General features: G+C 45.2%; 1 protein-coding gene across 1 annotated transcript in view; it reads right to left on the bottom strand.

Moving 5' to 3' along the window:
• The window catches only part of LOC147736558 (double C2-like domain-containing protein beta), a 477,282-nt gene that overhangs the window by 13,586 nt on the left and 438,343 nt on the right, over window positions 1-25,353 (bottom strand). Inside the window, exons 5-7 of the mRNA XM_086953771.1 lie at window positions 15,472-15,598; window positions 10,880-10,933; window positions 4,762-4,913 (exon numbers count right to left, since the gene is read on the bottom strand). Coding sequence (XP_086809897.1) covers window positions 4,762-4,913; window positions 10,880-10,933; window positions 15,472-15,598 — 333 coding nt within the window. The remainder of the gene's footprint in view (window positions 1-4,761; window positions 4,914-10,879; window positions 10,934-15,471; window positions 15,599-25,353) is intronic.

The raw sequence follows: 25,353 nt of genomic DNA, 5'->3' as shown, positions 1-25,353 counted from the left end.
AGCTGGGGCCTGTGGTTCCCTGGAGCTCCCTGGATACACTCCTCTTTGGATTGTCCCATTAAGAAAACAGGACTTTCACCTCTGGAAAATTATACCAGTGGATGAGATTAAAGTCTGTGTCTGCACCGCGGCACTCATTCCCATTTCCAAGGAGAGGAGAGGCATGACCCATTTTACAGAAAGTAGCCGGTGGTAGAATCTGCAGCGAAGAACAATTCTTAGGGCACGATTCACAGAATGAACTTAAGACTCAATCCTAAACTTACTACTTTTGGTATTCACAGAAGTTAGGATTTTGTCTTAAATTTGTCTTATGACAAACTTAAGACAGTCTTAAGACAACGTAAGACAGACTTAAGACAAAATCCTAACTTCCGTGAATACCAAAAGTAGTAAATTCATTCTGTGAATGCCAAAAGTAGTCAGTGCATTCTGTGAATACCAAAATAGTAGTAAGTTTAGGATTGAGTCTTAAGTTCATTCTGTGAATCGGGCCTTAGTGCTCAACAGGCACTGCTTTGTTTTTAGGTCTTGCCTACGGGCTCCTTTAAGATGTTTGTTGTGGAAAGACCTCTTGTGGACCATACCAAAAACTTACAGAGGGCTTAGAGCCCGCCCACTGCTCACCATTGGTTGGATTTCCTTGTAACAATAATCTGCTAGCTTCTTCCTCGATGACTTTCTTTCCGTTTCTGTGTTTGCCCCTCCGCTTGAGAATAGTTTCAAAACCATATTTTTGATTGGATGACTTGTACTCTTCCACTGCTTACATCCACGGAACTACTTTTCTTTTTTACACCCCATGAAAGTAGATGTGTTATTTGCCCTCTCCCTCATGCACTGCCTCCCTTCTTTAATACTACCCCTTCCCCGCCCTCTTCCTCCTCCTGCCTCCTCCCCTGATCTCAGTTCCTCCATTGCGTTTCCCCTTCTTCATCCGGGTCTTTATCCTCTATATCTAGTCCCCGCCTCTCATGCACGCCCTCCCCATCCCTCTGTGCTTTTATTCTTTTCAAAAACGTACTTTTATCTTTGATTTTTGTAGCGACCCCTTGAGTTGCAATTTGCTACTGGGCAAGTCCTATGTTTTTCATGTGCCTTCATGCATTGTTATTCGATTTTCCACTCTAATATAGGCGTCTGTCTAGGAATGGCAAATCTTTTGTGCCATGCTCAACAGACAGTAAAGACTGCAGTGGCAACGCCAAACTGCACGACCGATTGGCTTCGCCAATGCTTCCATAGTCAGTGGTTATTCTGAAAAGCCTTTCTTTAGATTCTATTTTTCTAGACAGACATAAACTAATTTATAAATAGGAATAAAAAGAAAATATAAAAGGAGTCACAAGGGGGCAGCAATGCACAAGAAATGGAATATTAATCGTCATTTTGCCGGAACCGAGCTTGCAGAGAATGTAATTGGAAAGGCTCTGCTCACGTAAGACTATGACCAATGAAAAGAAAGTACAAGAAAAGGCAAAAGATATAAGATAGATTCATTCTTTTCTCATCTTGACAACGCGTCATATTTCAGTAACAGAGGTAGAGAACAGCGACGGGTAATTCATCCAGATAGTATGGTGTGAGTATGCCCTGACCTCGGGAACCAACACCACCAGCGCCAGAGGAGGTCACAGCCAGATACAGCAAGTCCTCACCCCACCAGCACTTGACAAGGTCAAAGCCAGGGACAGAAAGCCCTGACCCCACCAGCGCCTGAGAAGGTCACCCACCAGATACAGGGAACTGTTCCCATGAGGCACAGGGTCAAGGCTGATTTGCATATAGCTGGGTCTGAACTGGGGTGAAGAAGTGAGCTAAAGAATGATGATGGATTCCACCCAGATCTGTGACTGGGGGAGAGTGTCTGAAACGTTTCAGCGCTCCGTCCATCATCTCCATGTGTTTGCTTTGTTCGCCCTAAGTTGGCAGGGTATGCCCAGACGTGGGTCCCTTGCTCACCATGCACTGGACTCAAGCCCTCCTGGCTGATGAGGGGCGTTGCCCAGAACCTGGTCCCAGGATGCTTGTTTCCAGTCCCGGTTGGACCTGGCTTGGCAGTTCAGTCTGAACTGTTCCCATGAGGCACAGGGTCAGACTGATTTGTATATAGATGGGCCTTTCTAAACTGGTGGGGGTCTAGCCATCTTGCACAGAGATGGAATACAGATTACCAAACTCAAACCTGCAGTATATCTTTCGTTTGAATACCTAGGCATCAAACTCACTACCAAGGGCTCCCCACCCATCAAATTCCACACTATCTACCATCCTCCTGGAGAGCATACCCTCGTCCCCGAAGAACTAACAGACCTCATAGCACGATTCTCCTTGACAGACACCAAAGACATGTTCTTGGGTGACCTCAATATCCACAGGAACGACCCAGAATACTCCACTGTCCTGAACCTTTCCAACCTTATGGAAATTTATAACCTCAAACAACTCTGCAATAAACCAACTCACATCAAAGGTGCAACACGAGATGCGATCATAACAAACAATGATCTGATCTCCTTTAGAGAGATTTCTCCCATTGACTGGTCCGACCACCACCCCATTCTGTTCAAGATTGACACTCTTGCCAACCTCCATGCTACCCATGTTGTCAAACCCAAACTATTAACCAGAAATATCAAAGAAATACCTTTATCCGAACTTGAAGCCAAGATACTTCCCCATCTTCAACTCCATCCCTATTCATGGACGGCTGATGACCTCACCTATGGCACAGGTCTTAGACCAAGTAGCTCAAACAACTGAGGAGAACCAAATCAAATCCCTGGTTTAACGTGGAGCTGAATGATGAACGGCGCCAACTCAGACAAACAGAAAGGTCTAGGAGACAAAACCCCTCATCCCTGCACCTAACACATCTTAGATCTGCTCGACGGTCTTACAAAAAACACATCTTCAATGAAAAGGCATTTTTTTTCCACAGCCAACTAGAGCTGGTGAAAAACAGACCAAGAGAACTCTTCAACATGGTAAAAAGCCAAACTAACTGCACTCCCTCTCAAGAAATCGAAGCCACCAATGAGCGATGTGAAGAAATTGCCACCTTATTCACTAATAAAGTCTCTAAAATTGATCAATCCTTCTTACAAACGGCTAACCCCCCTTCCACCTTACCCCCTTCAACCTCAGGGCTGATTTGCACAGAGCTGAGTCTCGTTCAAGGTGGCTGGTGAGCAAAAACAGATGGACTGGAATGGTTTCCAGGGTAATTAGCAGTGGCTGAGATGAACCCAAGCATTCCACCGCTCGCTCTTTTGCTTTCCTGTTTACTGTCATGGGGTGTTTAGCATCTCACATTAATGGTGTGTGCTCACAGACACTTACAACTACCTAGAGAGGTTTCAGGAAGCAACTCTTTCTGTTCAGACTTGGGGAGAGTCTCTGAGAAGCAACAAACATATGGGGTACACAGAGGGAAGAACAACAGATTCAGGCAAAGAGACAATGAAGAGAAGCAACATGTACATGAGCAGGAGCAAGGTTTTAGAGCAGGTGAAGCACAGGGAGACCAAAGAGAGATCAATAAATAATATATAGTTGTGCAGGGTCTACCAGGGGGCTGCTCTATCACTGCCCCCCTGCACTGCTTCCTTTTTAGTTTTCCCTTTCCATGCTCTCCCATTTACTCCTCGCCTTCTTCCTTCTGCCCTCCCTGACTCACACGTCCCATCTCCTCCCTGTGTTATCACTTCAGGCTTCTCTCCCTGTGGCTCTTCTCACCTCCATCCCTTCTTCTGCTAATCCATAGTCTTCCTTTCCTTCCTCTCTCCTCATGGTCCATCCATACAGTGCCTTTCTCTGCTCTCTTATCACCGCCCCTCTCCCCTGCCCTCTCCTCTCTATTCTTCTCACACCTCTTCTTTTGTTTTTTGTCTTCCTCCCTCCCTCTTTTATTTCCCTCAAGCCGTTCTCATCTTTCCTCTCCATTCTCTAAGGACTTACTTTCACACTTCCGACTTTTTCACTTTTACCCTTAGCTCTCCAATGTCCCTAGAACCTCTGCCTCTCCTCCCCTGCTCTGCCCGAGTCTTTACCAACACCGTTTACTCCTGTTCTTATTCCTCTTCTCGTCCATATTATACGTCTTTACCCTTCATCTCTGAACTTCTTCACCCCTTCCCTCTTTCTTTCTCTCTCGCTCGCCTCCCTCTCTCTCCTCTCTCTCTCTTCTCTCTTTCTTTCTCTCTCTATCGCCTCCCAGCCGCTCTCACACATCCTATTTCCAACTTCTCTCCTCTTTTCTCAGCCTCCTCAGAATCTCCCTCCTTTCCCTTTGCACCCCTGTACCTCGAACCTCTCATTTTCTCAACTTTCCATATGTTCATCTTTTCTTGTGCCTCGTCCACCTTCCCTCGTTCGAGTTTACCAACCTCCTCCACTCCTGTTTCTCCTGATCTCCCTTCCCTCTCTTCTCCTCCCTTGTTCCTGTCCCTTCCTCATCCCTCTCTTTGCCCCTCTTTCCTCTCTTTTTCTTTCTCCTCCGCTCTCCTCCCCATCTATGCCTCTCCTCATCTGTCTCGCTTTCTCCTCTCCCCCCTCTCCCCTTCTTTTCCTGTCTCTTATTTCGCTTGTCTCTTCTCTAGCACCTTCCTCTCCCTCTCGTCTCCTCTCTCCTTCATTTCCTGTCTCTTCTTTCGCCTGTCTCTTCTCTAGCGCCTTCCTCTCCCCCCCCTCCTCTCCATATCCCCCCCCCCCCTTGAGTCCCTCCCCACCACCCCATGTTGAGGCGGGGACCCCTCTTACATCTTGACGAAGGGGTCCGAGTACCCGTTGGAGTCCATGGCCGCCAGATGCGCACAGCGCAGGACGCCGACCACCAGGCCCAGCTTCTGGGAGCTATAACAGAGGGAGATGAGGATGCGGCCGCGCTCCTCCGCCGGCGCCTCTCCGGAGTCCTTTAGTCATGGGAAGGAGAGAAGTGGACAGGGAGTGAGGTGGGGGGATACCACAGCTTTCTACCCCTCTGCCCCCTCCCCCCTGCTCTGCCCCACAAGCACCCCTCCCTCTCACCCTTTACTCCCCTTCTAGCGCTTTAACAGTCAGCCCTTCATACCTTTCCATACCTGTGCATTATTCTGTTTATAGTCCCGCCTTCCTCCCCACTTCTCTTGCTCTGTCATTCACTTCCTTTCCTCCCCCAAGATTCTATCTTTGCTTCTCATTATTTCCGGTGATGCTCTGTAGTTTAATGTGACGTTGGTTTTATAGCACCTCAGCCCCGACCTTCTCTCCTTGTGGTGTTTGCTCTTCTCTTTGTGTATATATTTTTCTCAAATAACTCTGCTGCTCTCATGCCTTCCTATTCATGTCCCTCCGCAAGCTTCCTGTCTCCCATCCATCTTTCCTCACCCACTGTGTCTCCCCCTCTCCTAAGTCACTGTCCCCCTTAGTCTTTCTTCTCACGTCTGTTTTCTACCTCTATTGTGTTTCCTCTTTGAGGCCCATAGACCACAGGCCCTCCTGTCCTGTGATTTATCCTGTGAGGGTTCGAGGACATGGCACTCACACTGCGGGTGACCTGGGGTCCGCAGAGTCCAGAGGCTCTCAAATGCGCCTGGAACTGTGAAGTGTGGCTCAGGGGTTCGAGGCGGCAGACCTGGAGCTTGAGTTCGGCCCTGGACCAGGGTTCAATTCCCCGCCTCGGCGGGTCTTGGGCTAAAAAATTCCACGGACTCGTTAATTCTCGCTCCGGTGCCTTCTCGACTCACGGGTTCACACTCTGCGACTCTGGGCAATAGCTTGCTTAATCTCCACAACGGCCCCTCGCGGTGGGATGCCTGGCTTTCACCTTGTGGATACCCTGCCAGGGTTATCTCACAGGGGAATACCAGGACGGGTTCCCTAAGCAAGCGCGGAGATGCCCCAGGGTAAGTCATGCGCTATATAAGCTTCATTCATTTCATTTCATTTCATTTCATTTCATTTCAACTGAAGCTCCGTGTCCACCCTGCTCTCCAGGCTACAGAAGGGATTATTTGCAGCACCACACTCCGGAATGGAGAGCGTGTTCCAGTGCCGGAATCTGCGCTGGAACACGCATGGGCATAATATCAATGCCCTAACTCGTGTGTGTAGCTGGCCCTAAAATTTGAATTTTTGGTTGCAAACACCGGTGAGCAAGATAGCGACTGCCCCCGAACTAAATTTTAATCTGTGACTTTGCCAGTGGCTGGTTACTGAACCTTTACAAGCACCCTTACAAGCAGTCCTGTGGTCTTACTCCCCTGACCCTCTGGTCTCCGGATTGATCTCCTCTGCACCAGCTCCTCATGAACGATGAGGCTGCGACTGTGCTGCGGTCTGCCCTTCTCCCCCTGGACCTGCTGGCTATGTCGGCCCTCTTCCTGGACTTTCGGACTTGTGACCTTTGTGCTCCCCGCCATTTTCTCTGTATGTCTGGCCTCTTCTTCTACCTTCCTCCTCCGCCTTTTTTAGCGATCTCTGACCTCCCCCTCTGTCCTTTCGACTTTCCTATTGTCTCTCCTGTTGCCTCTGACACACTCCTCACTGTCTTATTCACCACTATCTGCTTCCCCCTCTCGTTTATCTCACGTGCCTTCCCTTCTCTGTGACTCTTAGAGTATATCCATTCCTATCCCTCTGACTTTTGTGCTGTCCTGACCGACACTTTGCTGCTGTTTTCGGACAGTTTTCTCTGGACTCTAGCCCTCCTCCCACTCCCTCGTCCTTTAACCCCTTCCGTGCGGGGCGTATTTTCCGCCTGTGCTGACTCCGCCTTGCGCGGGCGGAGTCATGCCGGAACGGTTCCGTCATCAGCACAGCTCAGCCGATGCTGATGACGGAACCGTTCCGTCATCAGCATGGAAGGGGTTAAATCTTTTCCCCGTGGATGATCCTCAAATGTTTCCTCCCTTTTCTGCTTCCCCTTCTCTCCATACCCTTGCATCCCACCCACCCTCCCTTTGTGCTGTGACTGCTTCCACACTTATGGAACTCTGCTCTTTGACTTATTGTAATAACTCTAATCATTGGTACTTGCTTTAGTCCTTGCACCATATACCATTCCTATGCGACTCTTAGAGTACACCCAGTCATATCCCCTCCCTATGTATATAGAGATAACTCTAATCACTAGTTTATGCAGGAGTCCGCTGTGCTCTCTACCTTTCCTATGTGACTCTTAGAGTATATCCATGTGTATCCCCTCCCTAAGTAGATAGAGATATCACTAGTATATGCCTAGAATTTATCCATTTGTATCTCCTCCTTGTGTGACTCTATCTCTTGTACATTTGACATTTTTTCTGTTTGTACCTTTTAATAACATATGTAATCCTAAGTCCGTATGTTTTCAACTGGTTCTTATGTAAGTCAAAAATTTGCAAATTCTTTTGTCCGCTTGTAACCTTCAGTCCTTATGTTTGAAACTGGGTCCTATGTAAAGCGCTCTGACACCTTCGAGTAAAGTTCGCGCTATATAAAATCGCATAAATAAATAAAATAAATAAAAAGTCCTGCTTGGTTGGCTCAGGATGGGATGACTGTGAGCCTGCCCTGGCTGCCATGCTGCTCGAAGGCGCGCCACTAAAACTACATTTCCCAGGTGTCCCAGCGCGTGTCTGGCAAAACACTGAACGAGGCCCTAGGGCTAGGCAGAGATGGTCTTACCATGCCGGCAGCACTCTTCCAGCCCTGCCAAGTACCACACATCAAGCGTTAGACTGACGCATTTCAGTGTGGTGGTCCGCATCAGTACACGGAAACGCGAAGTCACGCATAATAGCGCCTCCTGAGCTGTCAAGGAACGCTAGAAATCACCACGACAAAGCACCGAAACTGGAGTGGCTGCGCGCTGCGCGTGCTGCTCATGTGGGGGTGCTGGGCTTCCATGAGTCCCATCTGCTTCTTTAAACATGTCTCGGCCAGAGCCAGGCTTCATCAGACACGCGTGCTCGCGTGATGTCTTATCATCATGAAGTAAAGATGGTTGTTGTTCAAGCCACTGCAGGTAACATGACTGTGCAGTCTGAGCTCTGCTTTCAGAGTCTCACCTGCTGCTGTGTTTACTAAACACAGCAGAGGGAGTCGTGTTCCTTGTTACTGTGGGGGGCCATGGTTTGGTTTACGTAAGACGTTCACCCCTCCTGGCACGTGCTTTCCAGTCAAGGAAGGGACTTCCTGTTGATTCATTTAAACAAGTGAGCCTTTTAACGCCTGCTTTCAGCAGCATTCATTGTTGGCGCTAAACTGTGTCTACCAATGTTAGTAGATAGGGTTTAGCATCAAAGTGCGTGGGTGATAGCACGGGAACGACCATGTACCTCCAATGTAACGCCCAGTGATGCAAAGTAATGCAAAGCAGCGTTTCGTGCCATAGAGGGTGGCTTTGTGGGGCCTTGTGAATATGGACCAGCACACTGCGCCACAGGAGCATCGGCTGCGCAAGGGGCTAAGTATCTGGTTTGTTTTACAAAACATAATGCTCACCCAACGCTAAACCTTTGAGAATCTGGGCTGTCGTGTTCATAATTAGTAATCATCCTTATTCGCTGATGATCTGTTTATTCACTGAGTACAGAGAGAGTTTACTCTAACAGTCTCCTTTCTGCCCCAGTTGCCCCGGGCCCAGATTCACCCCGAGTCTGTGCAGCCATGCCGGCTAGTGCTGAGAAGCCCCGGCCCTACCTTCATTTGAGGGTCGTCAGTGTTACTTGAATCAGGCCTTCAAAGAAGCCAATGTAAGAAACCAAAAATAGCGCATATCCAACTGCTAGTGGAATGTGGTTACTGGTACATCATATGTAATTGTAGGGTGTGCACCTATCAGCAGAGTTACACCAGTAGTAACCCTGTAAGACTGTAACTGTAGGGTGTGCACGGATCGGCAGTGTTACACCAGTAGTAACCCTGTAAGACTGTAACTGTTGGGTGTGCATGGATCGGCAGTGTTACACCAGTAGTAACCCTGTAAGACTGTAACTGTAGGGTGTGCACGGATCGGCAGTGTTAATCCAGTAGTAACCCTGTAAGACTCGCCATGCAGCTGCGCTGCTCTTAGGTTTAAAGGTCCGAGTCATTTGGTTTATTTTCTGGACAGCGCCCTATGCTTGTCACTGGTTCTTCAGGATAACTCTGAGCACACAGGCTTCGGGACACTGTCTGGGGCAGGTCACTGCTGCACGTCAAAGCTCTGATCTGATGGCACCTGTAGTGTCGTGTGAGTTAGCAAGGTCATCGAGAAGATCGTCAGCAGACAGCTAACCCGATACCTCAAAGAAAACAGCATCCTTGACCCATCCCAGTCAGGGTTCCGCAGCAACCACAGCACCGAGACTGCCATCATCGCCGCCACCGACGACATCAGGACCCTGCTGGACAACGGTGAGACCGCGACCCTCATCCTCCTGGACCTCTCCGCCACCTTCGACACCGTCTGCACTGCACACTAGGCACACACCTCCACGACGCAGGGATCCGAGACAAGGCCCTGGAATGGACCACCTTCATCCTCTCTGGCAGAACACAGAGCGTCCGCCTCCCCCCATTCCAATCCGAAGCCTCCAAGATCATCTGCGGAGTACCCCAGGGATCATCCCTCAGCCCGACACTGTTCAACATCTACATGGCCCCGCTCGCACAAGTCTCCCGACAGCACGACCTCATCATAATCTCCTATGCCGACGACACGCAACTGATCCTCTCCCTCACAAAGGACCCCCTCACCGCCAAATCCAACCTCCACGAAGGAATGAAGGCTATCACTGACTGGATGAAGATCAGCCGACTGAAGCTGAACTCTGACAAGACGGAGGTCCTCATCCTTGGCTCCAACCCTTCAGCCTGGGACGACTCCTGGTGGTCTACAGCACTGGGAGCAGCCCCGACACCCACCGACCACGCACCCAACCTGGGAGTCATCCTCGACTCAACACTCTCCATGACCAAGCAAGTCAATGCAGTCTCCTCCTCCTGCTACAATACCCTCTGCATGCTCCGCAAGATCTACAGGTGGATCCCGACAGATACAAGAAGAACAGTCACCCAGGCCCTCTACGCGGGAGCTCATCAAATGACTGCAAGGCATTCAAAACGCCTCTGCATGCCTGATCCTCAACGTACCACGCCACAGCTACATCACCCCCACCTGAGAAACCTGCGCTGGCTCCCCGTCAACAAGAGGATTTCCTTCATGCTCCTCATCCACGCACACAAGGCACTCCACGAGACCGGCCCAGCCTACCGCAACAGACGACTCTTCTTTTGCATCCCCAACCGCCAGCTCCGTTTCGCCGACCTCACCCTCGCCACCGTCCCTTGCATCCCACCTCGCCGCCAAGACATGGAACACCCTCCCACTGAGCCTACGATAGACCCAAGGTCTGCTGACCTTCAGGGGGCTACTCAAGACCTGGCTGTTCGACCAGTAGAACCCCCCCCCCCTTTACCCCCCAGCGGCTTGATACCCTCACGGGTAAGTAGTGCGCTCTACAAATTCTTGATTGATTGAGCAATGACAGAACCTTGGGGCTCCTGATGGACACCGTAGGTCCATCAGGAGCCAGAGCCCGGAGCCAGGCCCGGAGCCAGAGCCCGAAGCCAGAGCCCGGAGCCAGAGCCCGGAGCCAGGCCTGTGCAGTATTACCGGTGCCATTTTAGCAGTGTTGATATCTCAATCTTGTGTGCATGAAGATCTGTTTGAGTGACAGGCGTGCTGGTTGTGACACTTGTTGCTTTCCACCTCTAATGTCCTCTTTCTTCGTCCCTTCCTTCCTCTCTCCCACCCCTCTATCTGTTCCCCTTCTTCCCTGTCTTTCTGTTTCTGTTTCCTTCTCTCTCTTTCCTTTTCTTTCACTTCTCTCTTCTCGCCCCATCCTCCTGTCCCTCCCCCAGCCCTCCTTACCTCCTCGTACACCGACATCCCTCTCACCGCATTCATCGTGCTTGGGCGCTTTTTCTGCAACAAGAAAGATGACGTGTTCATTAATCCATCAGGCCCCTGCGAGGACCCCGGTGAGCTCTCGCGGCTGACACGACCGAACCAGCTCACTGAGCAGAAATGTGTGACTAAAAGTGGTCTGAAGAGTGGAGAAAAAGCTGCAAAGGTGTATTACATAAAGCTGGGGTGTCCTGCTCTGGGATAAAAAATAGAATTAGAGAAACATGGATGAAAGCGGTGACCGTGAGGGGTCCTGGTGAGCTGACGTCAGTCATTGTGAGGTAAAGGTGATGTACCACCTGCTGGTGTGGTAGCAGAATATTGTGTTCTAAATATTGTTTACAGAAATATCGTCCCACTGAGGTGAATAGTAAAGTTACACCTAACAGGATGATATTTTTGTGAAAGATCTTTAGGACATTATATAGGGCAGACACTATTCTGACATCCACCCCCTTTGTTTGGATTCTGTAGCTGGAGATATGCCTGTATGTGATGTTCTAGGGATGTATTCTGTACAAAGTGTGCTTTCCCTATTTGTGCCTCGGTGCACTTTCCAAAGCTGCACTGGGTGAAACCAGGGACAGTGCACCATATTAGAAGTAATATACCCTGCCCCCAGGGTAGCCACAAACTCGCGCCGTCCTCGAGGCAGCACATCCAAGTGGAATAGGAAGCAGCTGTTTAAAAGATGCTCCGTGTTTCACAGTGCAGGTGGCAATCCGCCTGCACTTTCGAGAGGAGAGAGATCCGCTTGCTGGTGGGTGCAGTGTGTTAGGGGAATGTCTTGGGGGGTTGGACCCCCTCTCTCCCCTTTAGAGGGCTATCTTCAGGAGGTGCACCCTCGATGTGCTTCCTATGGGCAACGCCCATAATATGGTTCTGGTCCATATTAGAAGTGCTTGCCTCATTTGAATGAGGCCACACCCCCATGTAAATGAGGGAACGCCCTCTCATGATAGTGCTGGCGCTACATGTGCTCAAGCGCTACTAATATCATGTAAGTGCACACACAAGTGTTGGAGGCCCCTTCTGTAATACCGCTGAGCCCCCGGACTCCAGCTGACATGCTTTGAGCATGCTCTCTGGTGGATGTGTGTGGGTTGCAAGACTTTTTGAACTGCCTGGTCACTGCGATGTCCACTGATGGAGCCGTGTGAGGGCAGAGTGACCTCTGTGGGTGGAAGCGTGCATGTGGGTATGTACAGTTCAATCACTGCTGCTGTAGTAGAGTGTGCAAGAGAGCAATGTGACATACACTGGGGAAGTGTGTAAGCGCGGAAAGGCAGCGTGACCTTCTCTGCTGGAGGAACACTAGTTTGTGTGTTTGTGTTTCACTGTGAGGACCGTGTGGCCTCGTCTCGTCGGACAGCACATGTGTGTTTATTTGTGTGGACAGCGTTACTTTCTACGGTGGGAGGCGCAATAGCCTATGGTGGAGCCCCACCCCACAGGGCTGAAGAGGGTGGCGCTGAAGAGATGAATGCTGAAGTGAATGGTGGAGTTGAGAAGTTGGGAGGAGTGGAAGCGTTTTTCTCGGTTTATATATTCATGAATAAATAATGCTACTGAATAATGATTTTTATGATGGATCCAATACACGAATGCTGAACATATATAGTTGAAACAAGTTTTATATAGCCTTATAGCCCGCCGTAGCAGGCTATACCGGCTATTAAAGGCCCGCTCTAGCGTTAAAGGCACAAGCCGAAGGCGAGGGACTTTAACAAGGGACTGGGACTTTAATAGCCGGTATAGCCCTCTACGAAGGGATGTAAGGCTGTTTGAACATTCTGCCACTAGAGGGCAGAATGTTCTAACAAATAAAACAAAGGCCTCTCGGAGCTCGAGGAGATTTAAATCCCCTTGAGCTCCGAGAGGCCTTTGTAAAACATTGGAATGTTGCTCTGCGGGCCTTAACCGGTCCGTAGACGCCGGGAGCACTCCATTGTGTACAATGGAGCTCCCAACATTCCATTGTTCTAATATAAAATATAGAAGTGTGTTTATGAACGTGATTTAGTTGTGCTCCATTTTTATAGAACGATGTATTGATTAACATGGATGTAGTTCTGATGCTGTTCTGCTTGCGCTTCTGCTCCTCGCCCTCCCACTTCATCCCCCGCGCATCTACACCCCCCACAGGCTCTGCAGAGGGAAGACTGTTTCACCTCATTGAATTTTACAATATGGAGCTATTATGAATAAACCTTCTAGAGTTCCTTACTGTAAATTTTCTGACGGTCCTTCCATGTAGTTCCGTTGCTGGGCCTAGTCAGATTCATTGGTGTGACGCCTTATTGTTTGCAATGTTGCATATTATTTTTTACGTCTCCGTATCGTAAAAAGTACAAGACGCTCAAAATTCTCTTAAAATGGGATGGTGTTTATGAACTCGTAGTGATGTAGAAACATCTGATTTGTCTAAAACGTGTTACTTATAACAAGGCCACAAGGAGTCTGCGTGCTTTGTATTTGTTATGCAAGAATTGTGTATCAGAACCCCTTGGCTTTGGGATGAGCCAGAAGACTTTCCTATTCTACTAAGGATGCTGCCTGATTTCTTACTGATTTTGCTGTTCATTTGGGACTTACACATTTCTGATGTCTGACTACTCTGCACTTTGCCTTTGAGCCTTCATGGCATTTATTTCTGTACCATCTGGTTTGGTTATACAACTGTTGTATTCTTTACTTGGTACGCCCCGCTCCCCCCCTGCCCTCCTTCCCTTTGGTACGTGCCAGCCTGGCATACATGAACATTCCATAGCTAACTCCAGCTGACTGGAACTTGTGATGGTGTGTAGACGCAATAAAGAAGGCTTCAAGAACTACCGTGTGTGTTCCTATTTTGTAAAAAAAAAACATTTAACTTTTCTCCTGATTTAGAACTCTGTTATGGTTATGACTATTACACTGGTAAATCGGTGTTGGGGAGTGTGACTTTTTGCCCAAGATCAACTAGGAGCAGAACCAACTGAGGTAAATTCGAACATGTTTAGAATCTTAGGGTGTCCTGAATACCAGGGTACAGGGTTCGGCTTCCAGAGTGGTGATGAGGAAATGGTTGGTGTTAAGGAGATAGGCAGTATTGAGGGGATGTCTGGTTTTTGGGAACCAGGCAGTGAGAAATAAGTGGTGTTGAGATGGATGGCGTTGAGGACTTGTGTGATGTTGAGTCAATGAGTGGAAGTGTGAAACTAGGAAGTACTGGGGAGATAGGTGTTGTTGAGGACATGGGTGGTGTGTTGAGATGTTTTTATAGGAAAGGGATAATACTGAAGACAAGGGCAGTTTTGGGTAGATGGGTGGTGTTGAGGAGATGGGTAGACCCATGGAGATGGGTGGTTTAAGGTGGTAGGTGGTGTTGAAATTAGCAGCATTGGGATGGTCTGTGATTTCGTAGAGGAGATTAATATAGGTGAGAATATGAGTGGTGTTGAGGAGGTGGGAAGTGGTTTAGAGATGGTCAGACTTGTGGAGATGGGTGGGTTTGGTTGGGTGGTGGTGTTGTGATTGGTGACATTGAGACGGATGGTGTTGTCATTGAGATGTTTACTGCTGAGTTGATGAGTGGTGTTATGGAAATGAGAAGACCTCTGAAGATGGGTGGTGAGTATTTGAGCAATGTTGAGATGGACAACATTGGGATTGTTGGCTTTGAGATGAGTGCTGTTGAGGAGACAGGGAGTGTTTAGAAGCCAGATGCCATTGAAGGGAAGGGGCTCATTGAGGTGATAGGTGGTGGAGAAATGATGGGCAGTATTGATGAGATGGGTAGAGTCGACAAGACAGGTGTTGTTCAAGGGATGAGGAGTATTGAGGTGGTGAAATGATGGACAATATTGAGGAGATGGGTAGAGTCGACAAGGCAGGTGTTCAAGGGATGAGGAGTGTTGAGGTGGTGAAATGATGGGCAGTATTGAGGAGATGGTAGTGTTGAGGTGATGGGTGGTGGTGGGTGGTGTTGAGGCACTGGGTGGGGTTGAGGCGATGGGTGGTGTTGAGGTGATGGATGGTGTTGAGGAGATGGATGGTGGTGAGTGGTGTTGAGGCACTTGGCGGGGTTGAGGCAATGGGTGGTGTTGAGGTGATGGATGGTGTTGAGAAGATAGGTGGCGATGGGTGATGTTGAAGGGATGGCGATGAGGTGTGCAGTAATGTGGATCAGGACAATGCTGAGGAAACAGGCAATGTTGGGATGCTGCTGACGGCGGTGTTGTGGTGTATCTTGTTGAGGAGATGGCTGTTGTTGAGGTGGTGGGGTGAAGTAATGTGGTGTTGAGCATGTTGGCAGTGTTGTTGAGAAGGGCACGTTGAGGAGAATGTCAGTGTTGAGATATGGAGCATTAAGGACATGGTCAGTGCTGAAGCAAGGACAGTGTTTAAGACAGTGTGTCTTGAAGAGACGAGATGTGTTGAGGGAACTGAGAGTAGAAAGAGATGAGAAGCATAGATGACTGAGGGTTTTAAGATGAGCGGTGAAGATGAGTGCGGCTGTAGAGAGGACAAAAGCGGTGCTGAGCAGATGGGTAGTGATGTGATTGGTCTCTTACCAATAGTGGCTTCTCCAGGCAGATGTTGAAAGCCTTCGTCTGGTTGGGTGAAAGCTTCTTCAATGGAACCCGTATCTCTCCAATGAAGTCGTTGCGACCAAACTTGTCTTCATCACACACAGAAAGCCTGTCCAACCAGAAGAGACAACAATGACATTAAATATTCATGTCAGGGCTTCCATACACTGCTGCGGGGCTTGTGGAAAAATATTTTGTGGACCACTCTAAGTCATTTTTCACAATGTACAAGGGAAGGGCATAATGCCAACCTCCTGCTTTCAACTTTCCTGCATTGACACCCCTCTTCACACTGTTCCTCTCCCATGCGCCCTGCCCAACTTCTCAGTACCTTTATCTCTCCACTGCAAATATTTCTCTTCGTCACATCTCTCTCCCTCTTCTCTTCTCTATGCACCACTTTAATACCACCCCTCCCACCTGTCCCATACTCCTATGCCATGATACATCCTGCATGCCTCTCCTCAATTCGTGCCTCAAGAAAACAATATACATTGTCAGAGAATACAGGGGCCTCCTCTCTTCCAGTGTTGCATGCTTCTAAATGCTCCTGTGTTACAATGGTCTAAACCTCCTTGCATTGCAATGGTCTAAATTTTCTTGCATCATGATGGTCTAAATATCCTTGCATCACGATGGTCTAAATATCCTTGCGTTACGATGGTCTAAATATCCTTGCATCATGATGGTCTAAATATCCTTGCATCATGACGGTCTAAATATCCTTGCATCACGATGGTCTAAATATCCTTGCGTTACGATGGTCTAAATATCCTTGCATCATGATGGTCTAAATATCCTTGCATCATGACGGTCTAAATATCCTTGAATCACGATGGTCTAAATTTCCTTGCATCATGATGGTCTAAATATCCTTGATTTACAATGGTCTAAATATCCTTGAGTTACGATGGTCTAAATATCCTTGCGTTACGATGGTCTAAATATCCTTGCATTACGATGGTCTAAATATCCTTGCATCATGACGGTCTAAATATCCTTGCATCACGATGGTCTAAATATCCTTGAGTTACGATGGTCTAAATATCCTTGCGTTACGATGGTCTAAATATTCTTGCATCACGATGGTCTAAATATCCTTGCATCACGATGGTCTAAATATCCTTGCGTTACGATGGTCTAAATATCCTTGCATCACGATGGTCTAAATATCCTTGCATCATGACGGTCTAAATATCCTTGAGTTACAATGGTCTAAATGTCCTTGCATCTTGATGGTCTAAATATCCTTGTGTCACAATGGGCTAAATATCCTTGAGTTACGATGGTCTAAATATCCTTGCATCACAATGGTCTAAATATCCTTTTGTTGCAATGATCTAAATATCCCTATGTCACGACGGTCCCCTTAAGCCAGACCCAGCTATCTTCCCACCTAAACCTTGGTATCTGAGACTTACAGATATCCTGATGTCTTGATTCAGGGCACTATTCTCTGCCCAGCCTCCCCACGAGAGAGAAACAGAGTGAGAATAAGGGTCTGCTCACTTCCTTCCTGCTTTCACTACTCAGCTATTATATTTATGTCTCAATCTGTTACTTTTTAATGTCTCTTCTAACTTTTTTGTGTTCCCTTGTACATTCTCTCTTGATTACTTTGCAGACAATGTGCTGGTGTGTGACCAGAGTCCACTTCCCAGGGGCCAGGAATCCCTTGCTACCATGTTTATTGGCACAAAGACCCACACACAGCTGCACTGATGCACCTCCACCCTGACCGGCACTACTTCCATCTAGGTGGATCAGGTTCTAATGACGTGAGCATTTGTGCAGGGTGGATCACTGAAATAATATCGAGGGTCAAAATATCGACTTGCCAAAATATCGTGGACAAAATATCGACAGTCAAAATATCGAGTTTGTATCTACAAACAGGTAAGTACAAAAATATTGAGTACAAAATATCGTTAACAATAATATAGATGTAAAAAATATCGACTTTATTAAAAACAGTGTTAAATTAAATTAATATTAAATTTTAATTACTAAAATATACTTAAAAATACTTAAATTAAATTATAATAATTAAATAATAAATGAAAATAATAATAAAAATGTTTTACAATCTTATTTGTTGACCCTGAACGCTAAAATATACCCCTTTACCCAAAAACCCAAAACTGACCCTGAACCCTAAAAATACCCCTTTACCCAAAAACTAAAAACTGACCCTGAACCCTAAAAATGCCCCTTTACCCAAAAACTGAAAACTGACCCTGAACCCTAAAAATGCCCCTTTACCCAAAAACTAAAAACTGACCCTGAACCCTAAAAATGCCCCTTTACCCAAAAACTGAAAACTGACCCTGAACCCTAAAAATGCCCCTTTACCCAAAAACTAAAAACTGACCCTGAACCCTAAAAATGCCCCTTTACCCAAAAACTGAAAACTGACCCTGAACCCTAAAAATGCCCCTTTACCCAAAAACTAAAAACTGACCTTGAACCCTAAAAATGCCCCTTTACCCAAAAACTGAAAACTGACCCTGAACACTAAAAATACTCCTTTACCCAAAATGTATCAATATTATTTAATTACCAAATAATAATTAATTAACAATAACAATAAAGTAAATATATTAGCACATTAGCTGTAATTATTTTAATAATTAATAATAATTTTTCCCAATTAATTACTTAACAATAACACAAAATTATATATATTAAAATGTACTCTAATTAATGTAATTAACTAATTACAATTAATTAATTACCAATTAATTACTAATACAAAATATGTACAAAATTATATTAATTAATTAACTAATTATTATTAATTAATTATCAATTAATTATTAATTATAAATATTTACAAACATATATTAATTAATTAATTATTATTAAATTACTTCCCACCCTATTCCCCTATAAACCCACAACCCGCTACAGAATTACATTACGCAATTATTAAAAAAACAAAATTCATTTAATAAAATATTTTATAACATGAATACACACTTTTCACACATATTATTACATAAAAATACACTATAAAATATTATATATTATTAAAAATTCGATATTTTTGCTATCTATATTTTATACAGTCGATATTACTTCACTTACCTGAAAAACGATATTTTTGTAGTCAATATTATGTCCAGTCGATATTTTGTCCAGTCTATATTTAAAACTCGATATTATGTCCAGTCGATATTTTGGAGTCGATATTTTGTCTGTGCAGGGTGTGTGGTTGCTAGGCCAATGGCCTTTTAACCGCATGCGCGCTAGCGGGTTTTCCCGCTGCGCGCTGAAAATTCGAAAATCGCGCGTTACGTGACAAAGCCAGCTCGTCATGCGCGCAGTGCAGGTAACGCCCATGACGAGCTGGCTTTGTCACCAGCACTGAAGGGGTTAAGGTGTATATCTTGCTGCATGGAAAGTGCATGTGTCCTATATGGTTCAATGTCCATTCTATGGGTCTATTTGACCAGACAGGTGTGTTGAAGCTGACTACATCCCTATTGGTTGATGGGGCTGTCCGTCTACTTCTATACTTCTAGAAGGAGGAGGGCTGTGAAGTGTGCATGAGTAGTTGTCATGCTGGCTCTGGCATGTGCAGTAGATCAGGATGCTTTTTGGAGCCTGCCGGTGCAGGGATGGTGTAGATGGTAGGGGTGGGAGTAGTTGGCAGAGTACTACTACGCAGAATTCCACGAAGCGTGCATTCCGATTCCACTCTGTCAAACTCTCAATTCATAAAACCGAAACCTCATATACTTTTGATAAAATAACAAGTGTTTCTGTCTTGTAAATGTAAATTGATACTTGTATAGCGCACTACTCACCCGCAATGGTCTCAAGGCGCTTGTACGAATACCGCTGTGGAACCCATCCTGGCTTTGCCTGTGAGGCGTCCACTCCTGTGCACCCCCAAGGTGGAGGCCAGGCATCCTTAGCGTTGTGGGGCCGTTGTGGAGATTAAGCAAGCTATTGCCCAGAGTGGGACTCCATGATTGGAATAGGCACCGAGGCGAGAATGATCAGATCCGTGGAATTTTGAGCCCAAGACCCGCCGAGGCGGGGAATTGAACCCTGGTCCTGGGCTATACCTCTGCATCAGGGTCTGCCGCTCCAATCATTGAGCCACACTTCTCCGTCTTTACATGCTAAAATGCATATAGTAATTTCTCAAAAGTGAAAATGAATATGTAGCAAGCAGTGAGAGAGGTGAAGATTTTGGGATCCTCCTTAACCTAGGGAGAGAACCAAGCAGATGCCTTGAAAACAAAAAGCGCATTATTACATCAAGCTGCAGGTCAATGCTTTTGCATTTGACTTAGGAGGGACACCTAGTAACGATTATTAGAACTGTAGCTTCATGAAAGGGGTTCAATGCTTTTGCATTTGACTCGTGAGGGACACCTAGTAACGACTAGTGGAACTGCAGCTTGATGTAATAATTCAACGCTTTTGTCTTTGACTCGTGAGGGACGGATCACTGACATAATATCGAGGGACATAATATCGACTAGCAAAAATATCGGCGAGAAAATATCGACAGACAGAATATCGACTTTGTATCTACAAACAGGTAAGTACAAAAATATTGAGTAAAAAATATCGTTTACAAAAATATAGTTTGTAAAAATATCGACTTTATTAAAAACAATATTAAATTAAATTAATATTAATAATTAATTACTAAAATATACTTAAAAATACTTAAATTACCTTATAATAATTAAATAATTAAAGTTATAAAAAAATAATTATACAATAATATTTGTTAAAACATATATATATAGTAACATAATATAATTAAAAAATATCCAGTAATATTACCGTAGGATAGCGGAAGTGTAAAAATTACTATTCCCACTCCATAGAGTGCAACAGTAAGGAAAGGTTGGATAACGTAGGGGTAAAAATTACTATTCCCACTCCAGAGAGTGAAAAAGTAGGGAAAGCGTTGGATAGCGTATGGGTAAAAATTACTATTCTCACTCCAGAGAGTGCAACAGTAGGGAAAGCGTTGGATAGCGTAGGGGTGAAAATTACTATTCCCACTCCAGAGAGTGCAACAGTAGGGAAAGCGTTGGATAGCGTAGGGGTAAAAATTACTATTCCCACTCCAGAGAGTGCAACAGTAAGGAAAGCGTTGGATAGCGTAGGGGTAAAAATTACTATTCCCACTCCAGAGAGTGCAACAGTAGGGAAAGCGTTGGATAGCGTAGGGGTAAACATTACTATTCCCACTCCAGAAAGTGCAACAGTAGGTAAGGCGTTGGATAGCGTAGGTGTCAAAATTACCATTCCCACTCCAGAGAGTGCAACAGTAGGGAAAGCGTTGGATAGCGTAGGGGTAAAAATTACTATTCCCACTCCAGTGAGTGCAACAGTAGGGAAATTAGATACTTCATATATTATTTAAAATATATATATATATTTATATATATATATATATATATATATATTAATATCTATAAAAAAATAATTTAAAGTAATTACCAATTTTATATAATATAATAATTAATTAATTACAAATACTAATTTCATGTAATCATTACAATTAGTTATCTATCAATACTAATTAATTACAAATTAACAATGAATTAATTAGTAATTAAAAAGTTACTTAACAATTAAAATCTAATAAATACCAAATAAAAATTAACATATGTAATTAGTTATAATTAAAGTACTTCCCACCCTATTCCCCTATAAACCCACAACCCACTACAGAAAATAAATTCGTAAAATTAACCTAATTATCAATTAATCAATTTAATAAAATTAATTCTCAATTAAAATTTAATTAATTACCAAATAACAATTATTTAACAATTAATTATAAATGAATAACACTACATAAATTAATATATTTAATTAATTATAATTAAATTAATTCCCACCCTATTCCCCTATAAACCCACACCCCGCTACAGAAATTAAATTAGTTAAATTAACATAATTATCAGTTAATCAATTAAATAAAATTAATTGGCAATTAAAATGTAATTAATTACAAAATTAAAATTAATTAACAATTAATTATAAACAAATACCAATAAATAAATTTACATATTTAATTAATTATAATTAAATTACTTCCCACCCTATTCCCCTATCAACCCACAACCCGCTACAGAATTAAATTACGCAAAATTTAAATAACATTAAATTCATTAATTAAATTACATTATAAAATAAATAAACACTTTTAACACATAAAATACACTATAAAAAATTCGATATTATTAAATGTTAGATATTTTTATTAACCTATATTATGTACTTTGATATTTTGACTATCTAGATTTTAATATTCGATATTGTTATTATTATGTTTCTTATATAGCGCCTGAATCGACCCCCGAAGGGGTATCTCCGCGCTTGCCTTGGGAACCCGTCCTGGCTTTTCCCTGTGAGATAGCCCCTACAGGGCATCCCCAAGGTGAAAGCCAGGCATCCCGCTGCGGGGGGGCCGTTGTGGAGATTAAGCAAGCTTAATGCCCAGAGTTGCAGAGTGTGAACCCATGATTAGGTCAGGCACCGAAGCGAGAATTATCGAGCCCATGGACATTTGAGCTCAAGACCCTGCTGCGTTGGGTATTGAACCCTGGTCCCGGGTCTGACCTCTGCTTCAGGGTCTGCCTGCTCTAACCAGTGAGCCACACTTCTCCATTACATTACTTACCTTCAAAACAATATTTTTGATGTCTATATTCTGTCCATTCGATATTCTGTCCAGCCTATATTTTGTACTCGATATTATGTCCATTCGATATTTTGTAGTCGATATTTTGTCTGTTTACCGTGAGGGACACCTAGTAACGACTAGTCGAACTGCAGCTCTTTGTAGAATTATTTTGATATTGGATACTATAATATTCACTGCCCACTGCTAATCTCGTCCCATAATGCTTTGCAGGGCCTTTTGTTGGGATTGTATTTTTGCCCATAACTGTGCTTGGGGTGGTCCTAGGAGGATAGGATCACCCCTGAATCGTTCAGCATGATATGCTCTTTGTGTTCAAGGCATCTGCTTGGTCCTCCCCCTGATTAGGGTGGACCCCAAAATCATCATCTCTCTCATTGCCTCATATTTTTCATTTCCAAAGTTCACTTTTGTGAATTGGTTATATGCTTTTTAGCTGTAAAGTTGCTATAGCAAAACATTTGTGGGTGCAGTTTAGTAGCTGACTCCGCTAGGTGGAGGAACGGAGTCATTGGTTTTAATGAAATGCGTAGTTAACAAATCACCGCAAACTCCGGTAGTGGAGCGGAGTTCACTGCCTGGGGTTAGTAGATGTGTGCAGGTGGAAGGCTGGCCGAGAGCATCATGATTGACACATCGACAGGTGTGGTTTAGTGCTGTAGTGTTTCTGGTCTGGGCATTGGTTGGGACTGAACACTAGTTGCATGCAGGAAATGATGACAAGTAGAGAAGGGTAATGTGAGGATCCTGTCGTGTTCTAATCTAGGACCCCGATCAATACTGTGACCTTATGCCCCTATACGGCAATAATCCATTCATACCCCTATGATGGCATAAACGATCAAGAGCGATATTTCAGAAACTCGTCGCTGGCCTAACACGATCAGAGCCACATTTCAGAATCTCTTCCTCTGCAGCTCATTACAGCAGATGACACAGCAGAAGCCACTATCTTAGATTCCTAGATTACACTCCGAGTTCTTCAACAAGATAAAACTCAGCAACCTGGGAAATCCCCGCTTGCTATGTTTTGATTAGTAATAGAACTCTAATGAGCACTGAGAGACGATCACTTCCTAGTGACATCTTTATTGACGTCTTATGTCCAAAAACTTACGTCAAACAAGGCACCTTTCAGGTATAAATATTACCAACGTTGCCTTAAGCAAACGCTGCCGCTACGACATCGATGATAGCGATGGTGTGGTGAATACAGGAGCAGAACAGCTGTCCCTTGCAGAGCCCAGCAGATGCAAGCTGCCCACGGACGCTGCCCCTCCTCCTCCGTGACGCGCTGAGAGAGACGCTGTCTTTTCTCCTGCCGAGAAAATCCAGCTCCGGCGTTTCCAGCCTACTCTTGCGAGTGACTGGGATATCGAGTCCTGGGAGGAGATACAAGACCTCCAACATTCTATTACAGAGGTATGGTGTTGACTAAATGCTTAGAAAGAATTCTTGAAGCAAACCTTGGCAAAACCAACTTAACTAAAACTGCTACTTACTTACTCCCTCCCAAGTATTAGGCTTAGGTCAGGTACACTGGGGTAGGCGTAGTTAGAAGCACCAGTTGAGTACGTTAGCTAAATGTATATATGAATGTATATATTTTATTCATTTTAACCATTGTATGGCTAAGAAACCACATCAATGCTTTTACAGTACTATTTCGCAATCCTCATTTTACTGTACGCACTTTTTATAATAACTAGTCTTGCAATTGTGGCAATTCATTTCTCTTGTATGAGAAGAAAGACTGTTCAATAATTAATACCTTTTTATTGAAAACGCCCGTCTATCTATTCTCTGCATCTTGGTGAAAGTAATCTGCACAACTGACTGAGTAAAATAACTGTCTATTGTTTCACACGACTCTAGAGATTGACTCTTATTCTAAGGAGCAAAGTTGTCATGTTTATGCGGTTGTTGGAAAACTGAATCCCTTCTTGTCTGTGCCAGGGAAGCTGATCACTTCCTATTTAGTCAAGAAAGTTTCCAGTGACCTCTGAGGTAGTTGGTAACAAACCCAATTAAGTTTAGCATAGTCAGTAGAGACCTGGAAGACCGCACTTCTACGTCTATACTACTGTTTATGTTATTCCAATGCGCAGGGCCTATAGGGAAAATAGGAACTACACTACAATCCTATTCAAGCTGCCTCAAGCAGTGGATGGGCCTTGGGTGCAGATGGAGTTGCAGAGGAGCACAGGTACATGCAGAACAGAAGGATGCGTACATTTGAGTGGTTTGCCCATGCAGCTATGCGGCTATTGCTTGGTCTCACTGCAGAGACAAGTGTGCACTCTAAGTGCCCCACAGGCAGCAGAAGCACAAAACTCACTGCAGAACATACAGTCGCCCCTGTCTGATGCAAGTATCTGGTGGAAGAAGTTCTCTCTGAAGTGCACCCCCACCTTGGCCTGGACAGTTTACAGATTCCGGCTGGACCACCCTTTTGATGATGGAGGCTGACTTCACAAGCTCTTAGAAAAGGTCTCTGTTTCCATACCACTCTGCCACCTGCCTTCCTTCTAGCCGGAGTCCCCACTGAGAAGGCCACAAGTTCACTTTTACCCAATGCTGTAGAAGCTAAAACACATGTTGTATCTCAGTCTGAAGGGGAGCCAGTGGGCAACTTTAAAGTGGACCTTTCCTCAGCCTGCCCATGTGCACCATCTCCCTTGTGTCCCGGAAGCAAAGAAGGCTCTCAGGTCCCAGGGTTGGACCTGAAGGCTCTGAGATCTCAGGGATGGACCTGAAAGCTCTGAGGTCTCAGGGATGAACTTGAAAGCTCTGAGGTCTCAGGGACGGGAGATCTGAAGGCTCCAATGTCTCAGGTGTGGAATTGAAGGCTCCAAGGTCTCAGGAAAGGACCTAAAAATGCTTGAAGGTCTCAGGGATGGACCTGAAGGCTCTGAGGTCTCAGATGAAGGCTCTGAGGTATAAGGGATGGACCTGAAGGATTTGAATTTTCAGGGATGGATCTGAAGGCTCTGAGGTCTAAAGGGTAGATCTGAAGGCTCTGAGGTCTCAAGGATGGATCTGAAGGCTCTGAGGTCTAAAGGTTGGATCTGAAGGCTCTGAGGTCTAAAGGATGGATCTGACGGCTCTGAGGTCTAAAGGATGGATCTGAAGGCTCTGAGGTCACAAGGATGGATCTGAAGGCTCTGAGGTCTCAAGGATGG

The sequence above is a fragment of the Lissotriton vulgaris genome, chromosome 1_2, assembly GCF_964263255.1.
Source record: "Lissotriton vulgaris chromosome 1_2, aLisVul1.2, whole genome shotgun sequence".
Classification (NCBI taxonomy): domain Eukaryota; kingdom Metazoa; phylum Chordata; class Amphibia; order Caudata; family Salamandridae; genus Lissotriton; species Lissotriton vulgaris.
Note: the sequence above shows the minus strand (reverse complement) of the source record. Positions and strands in the feature narration are given on the sequence as shown.